Source organism: Tachyglossus aculeatus, chromosome 16 (assembly GCF_015852505.1).
Source record: "Tachyglossus aculeatus isolate mTacAcu1 chromosome 16, mTacAcu1.pri, whole genome shotgun sequence".
Lineage (NCBI taxonomy): Eukaryota > Metazoa > Chordata > Mammalia > Monotremata > Tachyglossidae > Tachyglossus > Tachyglossus aculeatus.
Genome location: NC_052081.1, coordinates 40,060,322 through 40,086,252, shown reverse-complemented (window position 1 = coordinate 40,086,252; position 25,931 = coordinate 40,060,322). Strand labels below are relative to the sequence as shown.

General features: G+C 48.8%; 1 protein-coding gene across 1 annotated transcript; it reads right to left on the bottom strand.

Moving 5' to 3' along the window:
* Window positions 1–2,252: 2,252 nt before the first annotated feature.
* On the bottom strand, window positions 2,253–21,544 carry SF3A3 (splicing factor 3a subunit 3). Its single transcript, XM_038757850.1, has 17 exons — window positions 21,415–21,544; window positions 17,224–17,271; window positions 14,910–14,962; window positions 14,697–14,802; window positions 10,451–10,523; window positions 9,567–9,658; window positions 9,029–9,111; window positions 8,530–8,668; window positions 6,974–7,042; window positions 6,379–6,446; window positions 5,570–5,677; window positions 4,926–4,995; window positions 4,138–4,302; window positions 3,929–4,039; window positions 3,216–3,306; window positions 2,963–3,018; window positions 2,253–2,546 (listed from the first exon to the last, which is right to left on the bottom strand). Exons 1-17 carry the CDS (start codon window positions 21,508–21,510, stop codon window positions 2,469–2,471), a joined length of 1,506 nt encoding a protein of 501 aa, XP_038613778.1. The 5' UTR covers window positions 21,511–21,544; the 3' UTR covers window positions 2,253–2,468.
* Between the last annotated feature and the right edge of the window lie 4,387 nt (window positions 21,545–25,931).

Genomic DNA, 25,931 nt, shown 5'->3' with positions numbered 1-25,931 from the left:
TGAGGTACATACAAGTTAGGTTGGACACAGTACCTGTTCCACATGGGGCTCACAGTCTAAAGTGCATCGCACCCAGTTGGTGTCCAGGAACCAATGTATTTTTATTATTATTTCTAATAATAATAATAACCACATTTAAGCAGGTAGACAGGGCACCCAGTTGGTGCCCAGGAACCAATGTATTTTTATTATTATTTCTAATAATAATAATAACCACATTTAAGCAGGTAGACAGGGCTACCCAGCTCAGCTTCTTTAAAGGGGAAATGCCAGAGACATAACCGCCCCCCGCCCCCGGAACCGTATATCCTCCCTACTGCTGCTTTGAGGAATTTTGTACCACCTAAAGACCTGTATATATGTATATATGGTTGTACATATTTATTACTCTATTTATTTATTTATTTATTTTACTTGTACATTTCTATCCTATTTATTTTATTTTGTTGGTATGTTTGGTTCTGTTCTCTGTCTCCCCCTTTTAGACTGTGAGCCCACTGTTGGGTAGGGACTGTCTCTATGTGTTGCCAATTTGTACTTCCCAAGCGCTTAGTACAGTGCTCTGCACATAGTAAGCGCTCAATAAATATGATTGATTGATTGATTGATTAAAGACCTGCGCTGTTATAGCCCCCTATGGCACTTACATATAGACCTTTCAGACGATTACTTCTTCCCATCTGTAATTTAGCTTAGTATCTGTCTCCCCCACCTAGATTGTAAGTCCCCCGATGGCAGGGATCTTGCCTACCGATTGTACTGTACTCTTCTTGGTGCTTCATATAGTACTCTGAGCCGGCCCTCCGGAAATACTATTGATGAACCGGTTGATTGGTGACTCCATCGCATCCCCTCTCAGTCCAGCCCCTACAGAGGCTGGGATTTGGTACCCATGGCTAGGCCCCGATCTGCCAGGGTGCCTTCTCCATCCATCCCGCCACTGTTTTTGATCTGCCTCAGGCTAACAGAGCCTGGACCGGGCTGGTCTCATTTCCCTAGGCAAAGAGGAAAACAAATTTAGATTATTGTCTAAGCGCCAGGCCGGAACTTCCGCGGACACTTCGCCACGAACGGACTGAAGGTAGCAGGGGTCAACGGCTGTCCCCCCATTTTGCCGCGCGTGGGGTCCCCGGGGCACCTCTTCAGCCAGTAACCACCTGGTTCGACAGGCAGCTCAGGAACAGAACTGACTTGGGAGTCTCAGCAAACCAGAGAGATGTCCTGAGGGTTAAAGAGCACCCACGGGATGACAAAGTCCTCTGCTTGATTGTGGCCCCGATGGATCTCGGACAAAACGTGTAATCGACGAGGACTCCGGGGGTCCTGGACGGAATTCTGAAAAATCGCTCGTCTTGCGTTGTCAATACTTTATAAGCAAAACCAACCCACAAACGGTCCCTTACCTAATTCGGTCCTGAGGGATAAAAATGCTTCTGGTAAGATCGTAAGCTTCTCAAGGACAGGGACGGTGTGTTTAACGTCCATTGTCCTCCCCAAGCATTAAGTACAGCGCTGAGCCCCCAGTGGGTACTCAATCAATAGTACTGCCTGCTTGGTTGTGGGTAGGGAATGCTGGAATTTTGTTGCCGACTGCTCGGGTTCTGAGGAAGAAGCTGAAGTCCAAAAAGACTAGGTTCCAGACACCAGGAACGGCATCTGCAACGTATTCCCGCCCATAACGCTCAATAGTGGGTCTCAATCGGTACAGCCAGAATCCGTCCCGCCTCCTCTGCTGAACAAGGCCCCAGGTTTTCTCCCACCAAGGATCTGATCTTGGAATTGTCAGGACCTCACCTACCTCTTCACCAGCTGCAGTGCGATCGGAGAACAGAAAACACCTTCAATGCCCCGAGCTTTAACGGGACACTCCGTTCACCAACCGGACAAAACTCCCGTGAACAGGAACCGCAATCCTCTGCCAACCCCTCTCAAACTACCATCCACCCATCCGCTGTCCTGGACTGTGAGGGTTGGGCCCAGCAGTTCTAAGACCAAGCTGTTTCCCCCTCATCTACTGCCTTCTAACAGTTTCTCACGAAGACCTCGCTCCTTCCAAGAGCCTGCAGTGCTCGAGAGGAGAGGCGGGGCAGGAATCGTTCTTAATACGGCACCTCTTTCGCTCTGAAGGCGTCATTAGTTTGAGCGAGACGCCGGAGAGGCAGGGAGGGCTGCTCAGTGACGGTGGAAGAGGTGGGCGGGGACGGAGGCTGCGGGGGGCTCTGGGGGAGTAGGCGGTTGCGAGACGAGGCCGATTTTCCTGCTGAATCCTTTTTAATAGAAAACCAAGTTAAAATGTACGTCCTGACCCCTTTACACGTCAGCGGCTCCGGTCTCCTCGAGGTGCCCGCTAGAAAATTAGACTATGTAGCAAAGAGTCCTTGGAAATGTGTGCTCCTGTGGGAAGGGAAACGCTGGGAGCCCCCAGTCCGGTCAAATGAAGCCAGGCCTCCTCAGCCTCCTCACGGACACTAAAGCAGTCCTTGACGTTTCAAGTCCTCGTACGTCTTCTTATTCACCACGTTCCCACTGGAGTCCTCGTACTCCTCCTGAAAACGGGGGAGAGATCTGTCAGAGCCATCCTTCTGCGCCAAACCCTGAGACGGATAGCGTGGTATTGGTAGGCTACGGGTCATTACTGCCCAGTCCTGCCCACCTGAGCTAACTCCGACACGGGCTACCTGTCTGACACCCCGCCGGGTCGGCCTGGGGATGCGAGGCCCGGCTGTCCCAGGTTTGGTGAGGACCTTCCTTGAGAGAGTCACCCCTCTGGGACAAGGGTGAATGTTTTCTCCACAGAATGAGAGATTTCCCAGGATCCTAAAGGGAAATCATCCCGGGAACCAGGCCGGGTGGCGAATCGGTCCCAACTCCTCGTCACCACCCTGCTCTGCACGACGACAGCGTGCCGATCCGAGGGCAGGCTGGCCACCCTCTCCCTTTAACTTCCCTCACCATCACTTACCTCCGTGTCCGGCTGCCACCGCTCAGAGGCTTTCTGCAACTTCAGCTTGGCCCACACTGGAATGAGAAGCGACCAATGGTCACTATGCCCATCGGGACTCCCGTCCGGTGAGGGGGGGGCCCGTAGTCCTAATGCTGGCCCTTTCTCCCACCACTGGAATCTTTTTTGGGGGGGGCTTGCCCAAGCCGACTTCCCCAGGATCTCGACCCGAACGCCGGAAGGGGCCGCGGGGGGAGCGCTGAGGGTCACTTACGGGACACGGCATCTTCGATCTGCGTCACGTTGGCAAAGTGGGCGGTGTTCGGGATGCCCAGGCACCGCATGCCATGGGCATGGCGCCACTCCTGGGTGGGGAAGAGGGGAAAAAGCAGAGGCAATATGAAACAGGAACCAGGGAAGGCTCTGGAGATCAAGTTCTGATCTCCTTCCACAGGTCAGCACCCGAGACCCTGGATTTTCCCATTTTTGTGCTCTCCGATTTCTAGCTGGCTGCTGCCCCAGCAACAGACGGATCTCCCCCCGGGGAAAAGTTGCCCTCTGGTTCCTATCAGTAGGAGGATTATGGCCTCGGCACCATGACCACAGCTCAACCCCGATGTGTCAGAAGGCCCCAGTCACTATCACTACCTCTTCTCCCCGAAAAAGCCGTTAAAGAGCCCAGCCCCTGCTTCCTATAAGAAAAAGCAGGGGGAAAGATAACCCCTTTTTCCTTCTTGTCAATATTTTTTGCTCAGAGGTGGCCTCTGAGTATCTAGTCTCGCCTCCCCTGTTAGACTGGGTGTTTCTTGAGGGCAGGGACTATGTCTTTTCTGGACCTCTGAACCTAGGAGTCCTTCCGGGTGACTAGACCACGGGCCCGCTGAGATGAGAACAGACCTGTCAGAACTGGTCGGGCCTCTTCTGCCAACCCAGAGGGGGTTGGCCGTTCCCGGCCTCGGCCCTCTCCCTCGCCACAGCAACCCTCACCGCAAAGTGCCGCTGGAAGGCCTTGGGTCCCCGGTAGGTGTAGTTCCCGCAGATCTCGCAGTTGTAGTTGATGTTCAGGCCGTGCAGTTTATAAAGCCAGTAAGGGATGGGCTGGAGAAGGGGGGAAGAATCCAGCGAGGGTGAGTTTGGGCAGCCACGGTTCCAGCCCCAGCCCGCGGCTCAGTGAAGGCAGGGGGGTGGATACTCACTTTGCCGTCCCAGCCGAGTGGCAGGTTTTTGGGGTTGTATATGATCTCGTTCTCTTCGTCCTCGCTTTCGCTTTCGCTGATCTGCTCCTCCTCCTCCTCTTCTCGCTCCTCTCCTGTCCGTGCCTGCTTGCGCTGCACGTTCTCGTGGGTGAGGTGCCTCTGCTCCTGAGGAGGGAGGACGCGGGGCAAGAAGTTGAGCAAGAGAGGCGGAGAAAGGGAAGGCCGGTCAGGCGATTCGTCCCCTTAGACCCTGCACTGTCTCCCAACCCTTAAGGCCAAGGATGACTATCTGAGGTTTCCTATTAGGTGTGCTTCCACATCCTTAGCTTCCCCCAGAAAAAGATAACAGGGGCTAAGAGGAGAAAACGTCTTCCCGGCCTCCAGCAGCGTTATCAAGGTGATCCTCCCTGCAGCAAGGGACCACTTCCTAAGGCGTGAACAAGATGTCAGAGGTTCCTGGGTATCAGCTGCTCTGGCAGGGTGGGTTACCCAAGTCAGAACACCTGAGAAGCCGATTTGGAGCTATGGCCCCCCATTTCTAGCTCCAGGGCGGTACTGCCATCTGCATCCTGGCTAGATTCACTGCCCAGCTTCTGCCAAGACTGTGACAATCAGCCTGAACAACGTCGGGGACAGAACACTTGAGTTTCCAACCCCCACTGTTGGGTCGGCTACGTTTCTGTTGCTCAGGTGACGGGTGGAGTGACGTGGGCGGCTCTCCGCTGGGGAAATCCCGGCACGGGGGGCACGGCGCCTTCAGGCCGCGAAGGAAGAGAGTTAAGACTCACCCCGAGGAGCTCTACGTATTCGTAGATCTGAGCTTCCAGGAAAGCGATGTCTTTGTTTCTTTCGGTGTCCCTGAAAATGAGAGAGGGTAGGGGAATGGGCCATTCAGCATGGCCCAGACTGAGCTACGAGGGGGCTTTTCTGCAGCCCACCCAGCCAGGTTTCCCCCGACGCTCTGCCCAGCCTCTCGCGCGTCAGGTGGTCTGCCGGCTTTTTTTTTTTAATGGCATTTAAGTGCTTACTATGCGCAGGGCACTCTTCTAAGCGCGGGGTTAGATACAAGATAATCGGGCTGGACACAATCCCTGTCCCACATGGGGCTCTCAGTCTTAATCCCCATTTGCAGATGAGGTAACTGAGGCATATAGAAGTGAAGTGACTTGCCCAAGGTCACACAGCAGACACGTGGCAGAGCCGGTACTAGAACCCAGGTCCTCCCGACTCCCAGGGGTTCTAACTGCTAGGCCACATCGTTTCTCCTTAAAAGCAGCACTGCCCCTCACTCAACCCCAACAAACCACAGGGGCAGCCAGACCTGAGTGGCTGAACACTTCCAGACCACTTCAAAGCACTGCCTGGCAAACACTAGCCAAAGGGGGAAATACACGTCAGCCAAAATGCTTGGCGCCAAATCCGAGACGCTCACCTCTTCGTACCCTTGGACTTGGGATTCTTGGCAAACAGAGATGAGTCCAGGGATTCCAAGGACTTGCCTTTCGTGCTGAAGAGCCTCTGGGCTCGTTCCTCTAGCGTCCTGTTGGAGAGACAAGAGGGTCAACAGGTTCCCCGACTTGTCTTCCTTCGCAGGGTCATTTGAATGCTGCTGGCTTTGTGGGGCACAGGGACGGAACGGGGACAAAATCATCTCTCAATCTTGCTCTCAACTTTTCCGTATTCTACTATGAAATTCTTAATTCCCCTGACCATGCCTGCAGGTTGGCAAAAGCAGCTTTTGATGATGCGATTGCAGAACTGGATACACTGAGTGAAGAAAGTTATAAGTCAAGGCCCTGCTGAGAGCTCACCTCCTCCAGGAGGCCTTCCCAGACTGAACCCCTTCCTTCCTCTCCTCCTCGTCCCCCTCTCCACCCCCCCATCTTACCTCCTTCCCTTCCCCACAGCACCTGTATATATGTATATATGTTTGTACATATTTTTTACTCTATTTATTTATTTATTTATTTTATTTGTACATATCTATTCTATTTATTTTATTTTGTTAGTATGTTTGGTTTTGTTCTCTGTCTCCCCCTTTTAGGCTGTGAGCCCACTGTTGGGTAGGGACTGTCTCTATATGTTGCCAATTTGTACTTCCCAAGCGCTTAGTACAGTGCTCTGCACATAGTAAGCGCTCAATAAATACGATTGATGATGATGATGATCCAGGGACACAACAAACGCGTAGGGAAACAAACAACGTGGAGCATCTTTGTGACCACGAGGCCGGCCTCTTACCCGCCACATTTCAGCCCTAAAGCCAACAGAGCAGATTTTAATCTGTCCAGCCCCAGAGAGGCCAACTCCTAAAAATAAATAAATAAATAAAAAAGATGAGTGAGGACGTGCACTGTTTCAAGCTCATCACAGGCGCCCCCAGGAACGGTCGAAAGATACAAGCGGTTCCCCCGACATTTTCCCCTCCCAGGAATCTTCCAGGCCCCAAAGCCCTTGGTGGGACTTCCAGGGCATTAAGAAGCAGAAAGTCCCAGGGGCATCTTAGTTTTGCCCAGCTCAGGGAAGAATCGTGGATCTTAGGATGAATCTACGAATAATCTCTCTGGCTGGGGACGGCAAGGGAGGGCAGAGCAGGGGGTAACGTGATAACGGGGAGGGAGAAGTGGAGCTGACGGAGGTTATGAACGGAGGATGGGCGACGAGGAGCTTGTTCGCCCCCGATTCGAGCTCCCTCGGCAGCCCCAGGAGGAGAAACACCGAGGTACAGTGGGCAGAAATGCGGCGCGAGAACAATCTGAAAGCGCGCTCATTCCTCTGACGGACTGGCCAAGCGACCGGGGTGTTCCCCGGACACTCTACGGATAAAGGAACATACCTCCCAGGAGGAGAAGGCGGACAGGTCCAGATGGGCTCCAGCATGGGTCAGGGCACTGCTTGTCTCTTTCTGATAGGAAGAAGACAGGAGCGACAAGATCTGGATTCAGATCCGGAACTACAAGGGCCCTCCACCCAGACTACCAGTAGTGACGATCGGCACCTTTTTGAGCCAGAAGACGGAGGAACCTGATTCTCACTGAAGGATGGAGGGGCAACAACTCTGGGTTAACCAGGAGTGGCTTACCCATGCTGGGTATTTAAACTCCACCCTGGCCTTCTCTCCAAACTGGTAAGCCCATGGTGAGGGGAGCAGTCTGGGGGCCAGTGCTGGACGCAAAGACGCCCTGCCCCACGGGAGGAGAGCAGGCAGAAGCCACCTCAGCGGCATGGAGAACTTCAAACGGGTAATGACCGTTTAGATAAGGCCGGTCGCCGGGTCCGGAGCAGCCGAACGATGGGGAATGAACCGCTGTTACTGTTCACGGTTGATAATTCAGTTATTTTTAGGTTTTCCCCTTTGAATGATTACTCCTCCCCCCTCCTTTCATTGGGAGCCCCTTGCGTGTCAGGGACTGCCTTGAAAATCACCTCCGTCTATTCTTCCAGCATCAAAGACAGTGCTTACCATACGGTAAGCCCTTAATAAATTTATTTTTTTAATGAACTGAACCCCAACTCAACCATCTCCCGAATGGTGGAACCCACTTTTTCCTAAACCAGCTTTCTCTAAGGCTCCGCTGACTCCTTTAGACTGTAAGGTCTTGGTGGGCAGGGAGCGCGTCTACCAATTCTGTTGTACTGTACTTTCCCAATCAATCCATCGCACTTACTGAGCGCTACATGCAGCACACTGTACTAAGCGCTTAGAAGAGCACAACACACCAGAATTAGCGGTCACGTCCCCTGCCCACGAGGAGCACTTAGTACAGTGTTCTGCACACAGTAAGCGCTCACTGAATAGTTTTGAGCAGGGAATGTGTCTGTCCATTCATTCAATCGTATTTATTGAGCGCTTGCTGTGTGCAGAGCACTGTACTAAGCGCTTGGGAAGTACAAGTTGGCAACATATAGAGACAGTCCCTACCCAACAGTGGGCTCACAGTCTAGAAGGGGGAGACAGAGAACAAAACAAAACATATTAACAAAATAAAACAGAATAAATATACACAAATAAAATAAATAAATTGTTAAACTGTACTCCCCCAAGCACTTAGTACAGTGCTTGGCACACAGTAAGTGCTCAATAAATACAACTGGATGAATGAATGAATGACTGAAGGACTAAATATCACTGATTCATTGATTGACCCAGGCCCGAGCCGTCTCCTCTGCTGTTTTATCTGCTGTCCTGTATTATCTGCGCCTTGCCATTGGTGGGAATAATTGAATAATTGAGAATAATTGGGAATAATTGGGAATAATTGAGGAGCAATAATTGAGGAGCTTAGGAGCAAGGCAAGATAGCCCCGAAGGGACAGATACGCTGTGTTCTCCAGGCCCGGCCTCAGGGGACAAGTCGGTTTCCCCCGAAGCCCATCTCCACCCCCGACTCACCGGCCAACCGGGAAACGTGCCGTTGTCCCACTTTTTCTCAAATTCGTTCTGAATCTTTCCAAACAGCTCGTTCTGGTCCTGCAAAGGTTTCACCCTGTCTGTGTAGTCCTGGAGGTACTCGAGAAGCATCTCTAGGTATCTAGCAGAGGGGCGAGCAGACAGGGAGAGTCAGGTGGTGGACTCAGTCTCCAACCCTACGAGCCTCTTTTCCTTGCACTAAATGCCGCCGGCTTTTGGGCCCCCGGAGAGGGGAACCACATTTGGCTTTCGGTGATTAAGCACCGCACGGCAGGGCGTCTCACCATCCCCACTCCCCACCTCCATTACAAATGGCAGGTCATCGTGGGAGGGGCCTCTGACCGCAGAAGCGGAAAACACACGCTTTGCAAGGGCCAGAAGAGGCTACGTGCTTTAAAACCAAAGGGGCGAGGAATTTCGTCACGGGGAATCGTAAGAAAATAACATTTTTAGGAGGAGGCCGGCAAGTCAAAGCGCTCACCTTTTATAGTCTGTGTTTTTCCTCTCCTTCGGAATATCGAACAGCTGGTCGAAGATGGACAGGTAAGTGATGTAATCCAGTTTCTAAAAATAAGCGATCGAAGCCCGATTGAGCGGCCTGTACAGCACCCTCCATTAACCATATAGTATCACCAGGCAGGGCCCCCCTAAGCCTGAAAACGGGGGCCAGCTCACTCCAGCCCGTGTCTTCTTGCTGACTTTTCCCAATACCTGGTCCAGCCCCCTCCTCAGCAGCTCTAATCCTGAGCATTTTAGAGCAAAGTAGAGACAACGCCGTTGGGGAAACAAAAGCACCATGTTGGATTCTTGTGCGTAAATGGAAAGTTTGGAGTAGGGTCACTGACCCCTCGGGAACTTGGCTGCAGCTCTTCAACAAGCCTGTCCGGAAGTGGAACGCATCTCCCTCAGTGAAACCAGTAAATTACACTTGGGACGGGACCCGGGGGGTCTCATTCCATTGGCTTCTTCATCCTCATTCCCAATCCGGCACCATGCTCCGTTGGAAGAGACGCACTTACCTCGGAGGCTTTTAGGTTAATGTACTTCAGGTAGCAATCGTGAAGGTCCAGGTAGCGTCCGTACCCTTCTTCGTCGGTGAACTCCACCAGATCTGAGGAACGGATTTCGCTGAGGACTCTGCCTCTGACCCCCACCTCCCCCCAGAACCGCTCCTCTCACGGTCCCCCGCCCCCAAACCTCCCAAAGGCCTCCTCCTCTTGACCCACGGGATGGTGAGACAGGCTCTACTAGACCCCCCTTCCTGATGTCCATTTGCCTTAGGCGGAAAAGCTTTCCAGGCAGTCTGAGCGGGGTGTAATGAGCTCTTGCTGTGTTCCTAAACACAGCAGAACTTCGATGATCCGCCGTGAGGCTGAGGAAATCTGTCCCTAACAGAGCCTGCCGAGGTGAACAAAATGGGGGAATCCTTCCTTCTCAGGGGCAAGGCCAAGCTGTCGGTTGAGTCTGGTATCCTGCAAAGGGGATGGGCAGGGAACCGCTTATCAGTCGAGCGGGGAGGGAACCAGCCGGGCGAGCTGGGAGACGTAGCCACGGAAGCTTGGAAAGTCACGGCGGCTGTGACAGGGATGGGGAAGAGTGGGGAGGACGATAACCTCCCTTGCTGCTGGGACAAAAGCCGGGAGGCTAGAGAGGCCTTTATTTTAGGCTGGCTGCTTGCTCTACTTTCCACTGGGACGCCCAGAAAGACAGGAGCTGGTCTGCTCTCCTCAACAGATTCCAAAGCCTAACACCAACAGCGGACGTTACATGGAGTAAAGAGACCAACACACACCCCTCTTCAGTGGGAGCAGCTCATCCGTTCTGCAGTGCTAAGAGGCAAATTCCACCCCGCAATCGGCTAGAAAGGCCCTGTGTAAAAGACAAGCCTCGAAATTCCACTTACTCTGAGCTTCTTCGCTGGCATTCTCTCTGGCTTTCAGGAGCTCCTCAAATTCCACCGACATGGGCACACAGATCTGTGCAGAGAGAGCAGACGCAAACCACCCGTGACTAATTAAAATCGTTCCGGAGGGGAAACCAAAGCTGTGGGAGACTGTAAGTTCCTTGTGGGAAGAGTTCGGGTCGACCAACTCTCCCGTACCGTACTCTCTCAAGCGCTTAGTGTAGTGCTCCGCACACAGCAAGCGCTCGATAAATACCACTGAGTGATGAATTGCAGGTTCCCACCTAAATTCTTGCCCTGGCTCCGACTGACCTGGTTCAATCAATCGTATTTATTGAGCGCTGTACTAAGCGCTTAAGTTCAGACACTGAAGTCCTCGGAGTTTTTAAGACTCTTTGGGGCGCAAAAACCTCTTTGCACAGACTGCGGGGACCAGTTTGGGGGCGATTTGCCTGGCTGTCCTTCAATAGGTAAGAAACTGCATAGCTGGTTGACGGGACCAGCAGAAAGCGTCATTAACTGGAGTTTTCATTATAAGGAGGTATTACCGACGCCGCCCTGCCTCTGGCTTTCTAAAGAAAGGCAGGGCAGATTGCTGTTGAGAAGAAAACGTCACGCTCCGTAAGATCTCTTTATCCCACACGCCTTGCAACCAAATTATCTACGTTAAATGCTCTATCGTCGCAGCACTTGAAAAGCATTCTGGAAAATAATTCCATACAACCAGGTTCCCCCAAGTCGGCTTTCCTGTTTCTGTCGCAAAGAGGTCTTGAGGGGAGGGAGGGAGGTGTATCATGGAGTATTGGGGGGGAACTACGTGCCCCAGGGCGTCCATCTCAGCGGGGCTGTGGAATTCCCGTGTTGGCTGGGGCGACTTCCCACAGGAGCAGAGGATGGGTACAAGCGGGAACTAAGTCCCACCGCCCGGGCCCTCCATGCCAACAAGGCTCTACCACCCTCCTCCACCCTGCTGCACAGGGGCAAAGATTGCCCTCCCAACTTTCTAAGCAGCATGGCGGAGTGGATAAAGCACACGCCTGGGAGTCGAAAGGCTATGGGTTCTAATCGTGGCTCTGCCTTTCGTCTGCTGCGTGACCCTGGGCAAGTCACTTCGCTTCTCTGGGCCGCGTCCGTAAAAGGGGGATTGACACTGTGAGCCCCACGTGGGAAAGGGACTGTGTCCAACCTGATCTGTTGTATCCGCCCCAGCGCTTAGTACAGCGCCTGGCACACTGTAAGCGCTTAACAAACACCACCATTAAGGACGGTTATTAAAAGAGTGCTTGCGGTGGCCCTGGTGCTATAATTCGAAGATGGCCCCCGTCTCCTGTCCCCACTGCAGGCCCAATTTCACTCGCACAGTCTTACTCTTGCCACTCTGGGTGGTTGAATTCCACCGTTGATCGTGGTAAGGATTTTTCTGCCGTCTCCTCTCCTGAAGCTCACTCCTGCAATTAGCTCCCCGACACCTCTAATGCCCTCTCGTACCAGTCGAGAGACCAGCTGCCTCTGAAGGAAGCAGCACCGTGGAGGGGATAGAACAAAGGACTGAGAGTCGGGAGGGCCTGAGTTCTAATCTCAGCTCTACTTTGGGTGTATTGTGTGACCTTGGGTAAGTTACTTCACTTCTCTGGTCCTCAAGGATTTATCTGAAAACCTCCTCCACCTTCACCTCCTCCAGGAGGCCTTCCCAGACTGAGCCCCTTCCTTCCTCTCCCCCTCTCCATCCCCCCCATCTTACCTCCTTCCCTTCCCCACAGCACCTGCATATATGTTTGTACATATTCATTACTCTACTTATTTATTTATCTTACTTGTACATATCTATTCTATTTTATTAGTATGTTTGGTTTTGTTCTGTCTCCCCCTTTTAGACTGTGAACCCACTGTTGGGTAGGGACTGTCTCTATATGTTGCCAATTTGTACTTCCCAAGCGCTTAGTACAGTGCTCTGCACATAGTAAGCGCTCAATAAATACGATTGATGATGATAAAACAGCGATGGAGATTGTGAACTCCATGAGGGGCAGGGACTAAATCTAAACTCAATCCATCCCCCCCGCCTTACCTACTTCCCCTCCCCACAGCACCTCTATATATGTTTGTATGTATTTATTACTCTATTTACTTATTTTACTTGTACATATTTATTCTATTTATTTTATTTTGTTAATATGTTTTGTTTTGTTCTCTGTCTCCCCCTTCTAGACTGTGAGCCCACTGTTGGGTAGGGACCATCTCTATATGTTGCCAACTTGGACTTCCCAAGCGCCTAGTACAGTTCTCTGCACACAGTAAGCACTCAATAAATACGACTGAATGAATGAATGAATGAATTTTAGCTTGTTGTTCGAATTAGTTTAATTGCTTTCAGTGGCTCCACCGCCCCTCTTAGGAGAGCGAGTCCCTCGTGGGCCAGGGCCCCGGCCTTAATTAGTTTTCTTGCAGCCATGCAGCTCTTGGTAGAGTGCGGTTCACACGGTAAGGGCTGAATAAACGTCAGTACATTGGGTTCTGCCGTTATCACGTGTCCTCACCATGCAACTTGGCTAGATCCGCGTCAGGGGGTTAGGGAACGTTTGTCCGACAACCCTCGGGTCAGTCTGGATAGGATGGCCCGTGGGTGGGGAAGCAACAGCTGTGCACGCACGTTTTGGGTTGGAAAGGTGGAGTGCTACAACACAATTCTGTCTTCAAGTGGGCTTTGGCAGGAACACAACTCCCGTGATACGGTTGGACTTGGTCTAACAGGGATCTCCCGCTCTAACAGGGAAGAGGAGCAGTGTGGCCTAGCGGAAAGAGCACGGGCCTGGGACTCAGAGAATTTGGGTTCTAATCCCGGCTCCGCCATGTACCTTCTGAGTGACCTTAGGTAGGTCACTTAACTTCCCTGTGCCTCAGTTCCCTCACCTGTACTATGGGGATACCTATTCCCCCCTCCTAATCAGACGGTGAGCCTCATGTGGGGCCTGCTTATCTTGTATCTACCCCAGAACTAAATCCAGTGCTTGGCCATAGTAAATGCTTATCAAATTCCATAATTATTACTATAAATAGTAATTGTAAGTTTTTGGACTTATGGACGGTGAACTTGCAAGCCGGAATCGCTGGAAGCGTGAGCGTTTTGCGTACCTCCACTCACGCTTTCTTGGCCTTGCCGGGACGGTGGTTACCACAGAGAAGTGGGTGACAGCAGGGGTGCGATACTTTGGAAAGTGAAGGTCAGAATTTTTCACGCTAAATCCGCTTCTGGCTAAACTGAGCAGAGGAGAGTGTTGCCGCTGTGCCGTGAGCCGGCAGATATCCAATGCAACACGACAAGCACACGCCAGAGCCTGTTGCTTCAGAAACTGACCCAGGGCCCACCGGAAAAATTTTCGGAAATAGTACTATCAGACGACACGGTCTAAGCGAATCAACTGAGTTAGGCAGGTAACGCCAGACACAAATTATTCTTTCCCCTTGCCGCCTTTTTTTAGTGCTTCCAACAAGGTGTCCACTTTATCATCAACTGTACTTACTTAAGTATATTTTATGCACTGAATCGGATGATGAGATTAAATTAGGGCTCGGTCCTAATTGGTCAATCAATCGTACTTTTTGAGACCCCATTTGTGGAGTCCAGTACTAAGTGCTTGGGAGACTACAACAAAATGAGGAGACGTGCTCTCTGCCTGCGTATAGCTTATGATCTAGCAGGGAAGACAGACGGAAAATAATTACAGTTAGACGGGAAAAGAAGATGTGGTCGTCTAAGCGCTCACAGCAGAATCGCCGTGGGTGGCTGTGAGTGTAAAATGCAGACGGGGCACAGAAGCGATGAGGTGGAAGTCGGGAAGGTGTGACCTTGGGAGAAGAAAAATTAACTGGGGAAGGGCCCCCGGGGGAGAAGGGGTTTCAGAAGGACTGTAAAGATAGGAAGAGCTGTGATCCATCAGGTTTGAAGAGGAGAGGGATTTTCGGGGAGGATGAAAGGTGTGAGCATGGAGGCTGGAGGCGGGACAGGCAAAAATGAGGTGATGAGCGCAAGAAGAAAGAAGAGTGAGAGCTGGGGTGTGGTGGGAGAAGCGCATGGGTAAATAAAAGGGAGGGAGGCATTGGGAATTCCTTAAAGGCAAAGGTCTGGGATTCCTGCTCGATTTGGCGAAGAACGTAGGTTTTCGGGGGATAGGTTTAGCATCTGAACAGATTCCCTGAACCGTCACAACCGCCCCAATACGAGCAAATCCTAGGAGGGAAGGCTTACCTCGTTCGGGTGCTTTCGGTGGAATTCCTTTATCTGCTTGAGCCTGTTATAGAACTCCGCAAATTCGTTTGGTCCGGAAATGGCACTGAGTTCCTCCTTCCGTAACCTGCAATTCCAGACACGTGAGAGAAACCCAGGGTTCCAAATGAGAAAAGAGGAGCTCAGGGTGAGCGGTTTTACCTCGGGACTCGGCGGCACACAGCTGACACTCACCCATCCTTATCGTCGTACAGGTCTCTCAGGTTCCCGCTGACTTCCATGTATCTCTGAAAGACAGAAACGAAGCCCCGGTATCAAACTGTTTAATAATAATGATGGTGATGATGAGTATTTATTAAGTACTAATAACGATGGCATTTATCAAGCGCTTACTATGTGCAAAGCACTGTTCTAACAGCTGTGGTAGTTATACAGTAATCACGCTGTCCCAAGAGGGGCCCCATCTGGGACACCTTGCTTACCCCCAGCGCTTAGAACGGTGCTTGGCACATAGTAAGCGCTTAATACCATTATTAAAATGGGAATTATGAGAAGCAGCGTGGCTCAGTGGAAACAGCACGGGTTTTGGAGTCCAGAGGTCATGGGTTCAAATCCCGGCTCTGCCAATTGTCAGCTGTGTGACTTTGGGCAAGTCACTTCACTTCTCTGTGCCTCGGTTACCTCATCTGTCAAATGGGGATTAAGACTGTGAGCCCCCCGTGGGACAACCTGATCCCCTTGTAACCTCCCCAGCGCTTAGAACAGTGCTTTGCACATAGTAAGCGCTTAATAAATGCTATTATTATTATTATAAGACCGTGAGCCCCACCTGGGACAACCTGATAACCTCGGATCTCCCACAGCGCTGACAACAGTGCTTTGCACATAGTAAGCGCTTAACAAATACCATGATTACTTACTATTATACAAGCAAACTGGGTTGGACACAGTCCCTGTCCCACATGGGGCTCACGATCTCAATCCCCTCCCACTTCTAGACTGTAAGCCCGCTGTTGGGTAGGGACTGTCTCTATGTGTCGCCAACTTGTGCTTCCCAAGCGCTTAGTACAGTGCTCTGCACACAGTAAGCACTCAATAAATACGATTGATTGATTTACCAAGTCCCAAAGCAAAGCCCCATGGGGTCCTGTGGGCAGGCGGGCAGGTGCCCATCCACTTGACCTGACCCGACCTCTCGGGGTCACAGCTGGGCCCAGGACTGGTCATCATTTGGCTTTGCACGTAGTAAGCGCTTAACGTCTAGACTGTGAGCCCACTGTTGGGTAGGGACTGTCTCTGTATGTTGCCAACTTGTACTTCCCAAGCGCTTAGTACGGTGTTCTGCACACAGTAAGCGCTCAATAAATACGATTAAATGAATGAATGAATGAAATGCCATCATTATAATTATTATTATTATTTGGCACGTGTTTGGTTTTGTTGTCTGTCTCCCCCTTCTAGACTGTGAGCCTGCTGTTGGGGAGGGACCGGCTCTAGATGTTGCCGACTTGGACTTCCCAAGTGCTTAGTCCAGTGCTCTGCACACAGTAAACGCTCAACAAACACGACTGAATGAGTGAATGAAAGTAAGCGCTCAATAAATACGGTTGAATGAATGAATGAAATGCCATCATTATTATTATTATTATTTGGCACGTGTTTTGTTTTGTTGTCCTTCTCCCCCTTCTAGACCGTGAGCCCGCTGTTGGGGAGGGACCGCCTCTAGATGTTGCCGACTTGTACTTCCCAAGTGCTTAGTCCAGCGCTCTGCACACAGTAAACGCTCAACAAACACGACTGAATGAGTGAATGAAAGTAAGCGCTCAATAAATACGGTTGAATGAATGAATGAAATGCCATCATTATTATTATTATTATTTGGCACGTGTTTTGTTTTGTTGTCCTTCTCCCCCTTCTAGACCGTGAGCCCGCTGTTGGGGAGGGACCGCCTCTAGATGTTGCCGACTTGGACTTCCCAAGTGCTTAGTCCAGCGCTCTGCACACAGTAAACGCTCAACAAACACGACTGAATGAGTGAATGAAAGTAAGCGCTCAATAAATACGGTTGAATGAATGAATGAAATGCCATCATTATTATTATTATTATTTGGCACGTGTTTTGTTTTGTTGTCCTTCTCCCCCTTCTAGACCGTGAGCCCGCTGTTGGGGAGGGACCGCCTCTAGATGTTGCCGACTTGGACTTCCCAAGTGCTTAGTCCAGCGCTCTGCACACAGTAAATGCTCAACAAACATGACTGAATGAATGAATGAAAGTGAGCGCTCAATAAATATGGTTGAATGAATGAATGAAATGCCATCATTATTATTATTATTATTATTTGGCACGTGTTTTGTTTTGTTGTCCGTCTCCCCCTTCTAGACTGTGAGCCCGCTGTTGGGGAGGGACCGCCTCTAGATGTTGCCGACTTGGACTTCCCAAGTGCTCAGTCCAGCTCCCTGCACACAGTAAACGCTCAACAAACACGACTGAATGAGTGAATGAAAGTGAGCACTCAATAAATACGGTTGAATGAATGAATGGACATACATCCTGCATCGCCCGGGTGCGGTGATCCGAGTTGATCTGGTCCCGAAGCTGGAGAGAGATGCGAGAAGAGATAAAGGCGGGATGAAGAGCGGTAAGGAGGAACGAGGAGAGAGAGAACTAGCTCTCTTCCTCCTTTCAAAGCCCTACTAAGAGCTCACCTCCTCCAGGAGGCCTTCCCAGACTGAGCCCCTTCCTTCCTCTCCCCCTCATCCCCCTCTCCATCCCCCCCATCTTACCTTCTTCCCTTCCCCACAGCGCCTGTATATATGGATATATGTTTGTACATATTTATCACTCTATTTATTTATTTATTTATTTTACTTGTACATACCTATTCTATTTATTTTACTTTGTTAGTATGTTTGGTTTTGTTCTCTGTCTCCCCCTTCTAGACTGTGAGCCCACTGTTGGGTAGGGACTGTCTCTATATGTTGCCAATTTGTACTTCCCAAGCGCTTAGTACAGTGCTCTGCACATAGTAAGCGCTCAATAAATATGATTGATTGATTGACTGATCCCCCCCTTTTTCCTCTCCTCCTCCCCCCCATCGCCCCCACTCCCTCCCTCTGCTCTACCCCCCTTCCCACCCCACAGCACTTGTGTATATCCATACACACTTATTATTCCATTTATTTTATTATCCATAACTACTTACTATTCGACTTATTTTGTTAATGATGCGTATGTAGCTATAATTCTATTTATTCTGATCGCATTGACACCTACTTGTTTTATCTTATCGTCTGCCTCCCCTTCCTAGACTGTGAGCCCGTTGTTGGGTAGGGACCGTCTCTACCTGTTGCCAACTTGGACTTCCCAAGCGCTTAGTACAGTGCTCTGCACACAGTAAGCGCTCAATAAATACGACTGAATGAATAAATACAATCGAATGAATGAATCCCTAATTCTATTTATCTATTTTGATACTATTGACGCCCGTCTCCTTGTTTTGTTGTTTTTCTCCCCGCTTCTAGACTGGGAGCTCGTTGTTGGGTAGGGACCGTCTCTAGATGTTGTCAAATGGTATTTTCCAAATGCTTAGTCCAGTGCTCTGCACACAGTAAGCGCTCAGTACATACTATTGAATGAATGATTGCCTCTCTCTGTGGCCGACTGGCATTTTCCAAGCGCTTAATCCAGTGCTCTGCACACAGTAAGCGCTCAATAAATATGATTAAATGAATGACCGTCTCTGTTGCCCAAGTGTACTCTCCCAAGCGCTTAGTACAGTGCTGTACACATAGTAAGCGCTCAATAAATACAACTGAATGAATGCATGATTGTCTCTCTCTGTGGCCGACTTGTCCTTCCCAAGCGCTTAGTGCAGTGCTCTGCACACAGTAAGCACTCAATACGATTAAATGAGTGACCGTCTTTGCTGCCGAAGTGTACTCTCCCAAGCGCTTAATATAGTGCTCTACACACAGTAAGCGCTCAATAAATATGACTGAATGAATGAATGACTGTCTCTCTCTCTGAGGCCGACTGGCACTTCCCAAGCGCTTAGTCCGGTGCTGTATACACAGTAAGCGCTCAATAAATACAGCTGAATAACTGAATGAATGAATGAATGACTGTCGCTCTCTGTGGCCGACTGGTCCTTCCCTAGGGCTTAGTCCAGTGCTCTGCACACAGTCAGCGCTCAATAAATACGACTGAACGAATGAATAGGGACCGACTCTACCTGTTGCCAAAGTGTACTCTCCGAAGCGCTTAGTCCAGTGCTCTGCCATAAAGTAAGCCCTCAATCAATACGATTGAATGAATGAATGAATGAAAAATTGTCTCTCTCTGTGGCCGACTGGTCCTTCCCAAGCGCTTAGTGCAGTGCTCTGCACACAGTCGTCAGTGCTCAATAAACACTACTGAATGAATGATTGTTTCTCTCTGTGGCCGACCGGTCCTTCCCAAGCGCTTAGCACAGTGCTCTGCACGCAATAAGCACTCAATAAACACGATGGAAGGAATGAATGATGGTCTCTATGGCCGACTGGTCCTTCCCAAGCGCTTAGTCCGGTGCTCTATACACAGTCAGCACTCAACCAATACGACTGACTGAATGAATGATTGTCTCTGTGGCCGACTGGTCCTTCCCAAGCGCTTAGCGCAGTGCTCTGCACGCAGTCAGCGCTCAATAAATACGGTTGAATGAATGAATGACTGCCTCTGTCTGTGGCCGACTGGTCCTTCCCAAGCGCTTAGCACAGTGCTCTGCACCCAGTCAGCGCTCGATAATCACGATGGAAGGAATGAATGATGGTCTCTGTGGCCGACTGGTCCTTCCCAAGCGCTTAGCGCAGTGCTCTGCACAGTCAGCGCTCCATAATCAGCATCATCATCATCAATCGTTATTTACTGAGCGCTTACTGTGTGCAGAGCACTGGACTAAGCGCTTGGGAAGTCCAAGTTGGCAACATAGAGAGACAGTCCCTACCCAACAGTGGGCTCGCAGTCTAAATAATAATCACATAAGGCTAATAATAATAATAATAATTAGCCTTATATGATCATTATTTAGACTGTGAGCCCACTGTGTGCAGAGCACTGTACTAAGCGCTTGGGAGAGTACAAGTTGGCAACATAGAGAGACAGTCCCTACCCAACAGTGGGCTCACAGTCTAAATAATGATCATATAAGGCTAATAATAATAATTATTATTATTATTAGCCTTATAATAATAATTATTATTATTAGTCTAAATAATGATCATATAAGTCTAACAACAATAATAACTATTATTATTACAAAGCTAGTAATAATAATAAGGATAATAATAATAATAATAATTATTATTATTATTATTATTAGCCTTATATGATCATTATTTAGACTGTGAGCCCACTGTGTGCACAGCACTGGACTAAGCGCTTGGGAGAGTCCAAGTTGGCAACATAGAGAGACGGTCCCCACCCAACAGTGGGCTCACAGTCTAAACAATGATCATATAAGACTAATAATAATAATAATAATAATAAGCCTTATAATAATAATAATTATTATTAGCAGCCTTATATGATCATTATTATGATCTCCCTCTCATATGATCACCTCCCTCTCCACCCCCCATCTTACCTCCTTCCCTTCCCCGCAGCACCTGCATATATGTAGATATGTCTGTACATATTTATTACCCTATCTATTTATTTATCTTACTTGTACCTATCTAGTCTATTTATTTTATTTTGTTAGTCTGTTTGGTTTCGTTCTCTGTCTCCCCCTTTTAGACTGTGAGCCCACTGTTGGGTAGGGACTGTCTCTGGATGTTGCCAACTTGGACTTCCCAAGCGCTCAGTACAGTGCTCTGCACACAGTAAGCGCTCAATAAATACGATTGATGATGATGATATAAGGCTAATAATAATTATTATAAGGCTAATAATAATTATTATAATTATTATAAGGCTAATAATAATTATTATAATTATTATAAGGCTAATAATAATAATTATAATTATTACAAGGCTAATAATAATAATTATAATTATTACAAGGCTAATAATAACTATTATAATTATTATAAGGCTAATAATAACTATTATAATTATTATAAGGCTAATAATAATAATTATAATTATTATAAGGCTAATAATAATAATTATAATTATTATAAGGCTAATAATAATTATTATAATTATTATAAGGCTAATAATAATTATTATAATTATTATAAGGCTAATAATAATTATTATAATTATTATAAGGCTAATAATAATACTTATAATTATTACAAGGCTAATAATAATAATTATAATTATTATAAGGCTAATAATAATAATTACAATTATTATAAGGCTAATAATGATTATTATAATTATTATAAGGCTAATAATAATTATTATAATTATTATAAGACTAATAATGATTATTATAATTATTATAAGGCTAATAATAATTATTATAATTATTATAAGGCTAATAATAATTATTATAATTATTATACGGCTAATAATAATTATAATTATAAGACTAATAATAATAATAATTATTATTATTACGCTAATAATAATAATTATTATTATTATTACGCTAATAATAATAATAAGGCTCAATAATCAATAGGGTGGAATGAATGAATGAATGACTGGGGGCGGCCTCTGCCTGCTGCCAAAGCGCAGCCTCCCAAGCGCTCAGTGCGGCGCTGCGCCCCGCGTGGGCGCTCAGTAAGTAGGTCCCCCCCCACTTCCGGTCACCGTGGACTTCTTGGTGAGCATCTCCTTGGCCATGACGTCCATGAGCCGCTCCTTCTCCTCGTGGTACCGCCGCTGCTGCTCCAGGATGGTCTCCATCTTCCCCGGCCGCCGCCGCGGGCGCACCGGAAGGAGGAAGTCGTCCCCCACCGGAAGGAAGGCCGCCCCCACCGGAAGGAAGGCCGCCCCCACCGGAAGTGGCCCTCTCCCTCCGCGCCCCCCCCCCCACACCAAGGTTCCGCCGGAAGCGCGTCGGACCCGCGCGCGGAGCACGCGCCGCGAGAGCCGGCCGGAAGGAGGCAGCGCCCCCTGCTGGGCGCTGCGGGAAACGGCGGCCTCCTACCGCCCCCTTCCGGCCCGGGGAGGGACTGGCGGCACGGAGCGGCGCTGCGGAGGGGAAGGGCGCATGCGTCATTCATTTAATCATCATCATCCTCATCATCAATCGTATTTATTGAGCGCTTACAATGTGCAGAGCACTGTACTAAGCGCTTGGGAAGTCCAAGTTGGCAACATCTAGAGACGGTCCCTACCCAACAGTGGGCTCACAGTCTAAAAGGGGCAGACAGAGAACAAAACCAAACATACTAACACAATAAAATAAATAGAATAGATATGTACAAGTGAAATAAATAGAGTAATAAATATGTACAAACATATATACATCTATACAGGTGCTGTGGGGAAGGGAAGGAGGTAAGATGGGGGGGATGGAGAGGGGGGCGAGGGGGAGAGGAAGGAAGGGGCTCAGTCTGGGAAGGCCTCCTGGAGGAGGTGAGCTCTCAGCAGGGCTCGTATTTAGTGAGCGCTTATTCATTCATTCAGTCGTTCAGTCGTATTTATTGAGCGCTCACTGTGCGCAGGACACTGGACTAAGCGCTTGGGAAGTACAACAAGCTTTTAGTCTTTTAGTCTTTTAGACTGTGAGCCCACTGTTGGGTAGGGACTGTCTCTATATGTTGCCAATTTGGACTTCCCAAGCGCTCAGTACAGTGCTCTGCACACAGGAAGCGCTCAATAAATACGATTGATGATGATGATGACTGTCTCTAGATGTTGCCAATTTGTACTTCCCAAGCGCTTAGTACAGTGCTCTGCACACAGGAAGCGCTCAATAAATACGATTGATGATGATGATGACTGTCTCCAGATGTTGCCAATTTGTACTTCCCAAGCGCTTAGTACAGTGCTCTGCACACAGGAAGCACTCAATAAATATGATTGATGATGATGATGATGATGCTAATTCATCCCCCCCTTCTAGACTGTGAGCCCGCTGTTGGGTAGGGACCGTCTCTACTTGGACTTCCCAAGCACTTAGTACAGTGCTCTGCACACAGGAAGCGCTCAATAAATACGATTGAATGAATGAATGAATAATCATCATCACCATCAAAATGATGGCATTTGTTAAGCGCTTACGAGGTGCCAAGCACTGGTCTAAGCGCTGGGGAGGCTACAAGGTACTTCCCAAGCGCTTAGTACAGTGCTCTGCACACAGTGAGCGCTCAATAAATACGATGGAATGAACGAATCGGGTTGTCCCACGGGCGGGGGGGGGCTCACAGGCTTCATCCCCATTTTACAGATGAGGCAACTGAGGCACAGAGAATAATAATAATAATAATAATGGCATTTATTAAGCACGTACTATGTGTGAGCCCACTGTTGGGTAGGGACTGTCTCTATATGTTGCCAACTTGGATTTCCCAAGCGCTTAGTCCAGTGCTCTGCACACAGTAAGCGCTCAATAAATACGATTGATTGATTGATTGATTGCCAAGCACTGTTCTAGGCGCTGAGGAGGCTACATGGTACTTCCCAAGCGCTTAGTCCAGTGCTCTGCACACAGTGAGCGCTCAATAAATACGATGGAATGAACGAATCGGGTTGTCCCACGGGGGGCTCACAGGCTTCATCCCCATTTTACAGATGAGGCAACTGAGGCACAGAGAATAATAATAATGATGGCATTTATTAAGCGCTTACTATGTGCCAAGCACTGTTCTAAGCGCTGGGGAGGATACAAGGTCATCAAGTTGCTCCACATGGGGCTCACAGGCTTCATCCCCATTTTCCAGATGAGGCAACTGAGGCACAGAGAATAATAATAATAATGATGGCATTTATTAAGCACTTACTATGTGCCAAGCACTGTTCTAAGCACTGGGGAGGATACAAGGTCATCAAGTTGTTCCACATGGGGCTCACAGGCTTCATCCCCATTTTCCAGATGAGGCAACTGAGGCACAGAGAATAATAATAATAATGATGGCATTTATTAAGCACTTACTATGTGCCAAGCACTGTTCTAAGCGCTGAGGAGGCTACAAGGTACTTCCCAAGCGCTTAGTACAGTGCTCTGCACACAGTGAGCGCTCAATAAATATGATGGAATGAACGAATCGGGTTGCCCCACGGGGGGGCTCACAGGCTTCATCCCCATTTTACAGATGAGGCAACTGAGGCACAGAGAATAATAATAATAATGGCATTTATTAAGCACTTACTAGGTGCCAAGCACTGTTCTAAGCGCTGGGAAGGATACAAGGTCATCAAGTTGTTCCACATGGGGCTCACAGGCTTCATCCCCATTTTCCAGATGAGGGAACTGAGGCACAGAATAATAATAATAATGATGGCATTTATTAAGCGCTTACTATGTGCCAAGCACTGTTCTAAGCGCTGGGGAGGATACAAGGTCATCAAGTTGTTCCACATGGGGCTCACAGGCTTCATCCCCATTTTCCAGATGAGGGAACTGAGGCACAGAATAATAATAATAATGATGGCATTTATTAAGCGCTTACTATGTGCCAAGCACTGTTCTAAGCACTGGGGAGGATACAAGGTCATCAAGTTGTTCCACATGGGGCTCACAGGCTTCATCCCCATTTTCCAGATGAGGGAACTGAGGCACAAAATAATAATAATAATGATGGCATTTATTAAGCGCTTACTATGTGCCAAGCACTGTTCTAAGCGCTGGGGAGGATACAAGGTCACCAAGTTGTTCCACATGGGGCTCACAGGCTTCATCTCCATTTTACAGATGAGGGAACTGAGGCACAGAGAAGTGATAACAACAGTATTAACATTTATCAAGTGCTTACTACGTGCAAAGCACTGTTCTAAGCGCTGGGGAGATTACAAGGTGATCAGGTTGTCCCACGGGGGGCTCGCAGGCTTCATCCCCATTTTCCAGATGAGGGAACTGAGGCACAGAGAATAATAATAATAATAATGGCATTTGTTAAGCGCTTACGAGGTGCCAATAATAATAAAATAATGTTGGTATTTGTTAAGCGCTTACTATGTGCAAAGCCCTGTTCTAAGCGCTGGGGAGGTTACAAGGTGATCAGGTTGTCCCTCAGGGGGCTCACAGACTTCATCCCCATTTTACAGATGAGGGAACTGAGGCCCAGAGAAGTGAAGTGACTTGCCCCAAGTCACACAGCTGACGAGTGGCGGAGCCGGGATTAGAACCCATGACCTCTGACTCCAAAGCCCGGGCTCTTTCCACTGAGCCACGCTGCTTCCCCTAATAGTGTTGGTATTTGTTAAGCGCTTACTATGTGCAAAGCACTGTTCTAAGCGCTGGGGAAGATACAAGGTGATCAGATTGTCCCACGTGGGGCTCACAGTCTTCATCCCCATTTTACAGATGAGGGAACTGAGGCACAGAGAAGTGAAGTGACTTGCCCAAAGTCACACAGCTGACAAGTGGCGGAGCCGGGATTTGAACCCATGACCTCTGACTCCAAAGCCCGGGCTCTTTCCACTGAGCCTCCTTATTTTGTTTTGTTTTGTTCTCTGTCTCCCCCTTTTAGACTGTGAGCCCACTGTTGGGTAGGGACTGTCTCTATATGTTGCCAATTTGGACTTCCCAAGCGCTCAGTACAGTGCTCTGCACACAGGAAGCGCTCAATAAATACGATTGATGATGATGATGACTGTCTCTAGATGTTGCCAATTTGTACTTCCCAAGCGCTTAGTACAGTGCTCTGCACATAGTAAGTGCTCAATAAATACGATTGATGATGATGATGACTGTCTCTGTTGCCGAATTGTACTTTCCAAGCGCTTAGTACAGTGCTCTGCACACAGGAAGCGCTCCATAAATACGAATGAATGAATGAATGGTCTCTGTCGATGAATTGTACTTTCCAAGCGCTTAGTACAGTGTCGGTCTCCCCCTTTTAGACTGTGAGCCCGCTGTTGGGTAGGGACCGTCTCTAGATGTTGCCAACTTGTACTTCCCAAGCGCTTAGTCCAGTGCTCTGCGCACAGTAAGCGCTCAATAAATACGATGGAATGAATGAATGAAAGGAAGCGCTCACGTGGCTCAGTGGAAAGAGCCCGGGCTTTGGAGTCGCAGGTCATGAGTTCAAATCCCGACTCCACCAACTGTCAGCTGGGTGACTTTGGGCAAGTCACCTCACTTCTCTGTGCCTCAGTGACCTCATCTGTAAAATGGGGATGAAGATTGTTGTCCCCGTGGGACAACCTGATCACCTCGT

What these genes read in the sequence shown, in the direction of transcription:
- SF3A3 (XM_038757850.1), bottom strand. Translation starts at nt 21,510, where the DNA reads ATGGAGACCATCCTGGAGCAGCAGCGGCGGTACCACGAGGAGAAGGAG. An exon ending in TGCTCACCAAGAAGTCCACG is followed by an intron (nt 17,272 to 21,414) that starts GTGACCGGAAGT and finishes ATCTCTCTCCAG; the next exon opens with CTTCGGGACCAGATCAACTC. An exon ending in CCTTCCAGCGGCACTTTGCG is followed by an intron (nt 3,307 to 3,928) that starts GTGAGGGTTGCT and finishes TTCCCCACCCAG; the next exon opens with GAGTGGCGCCATGCCCATGG.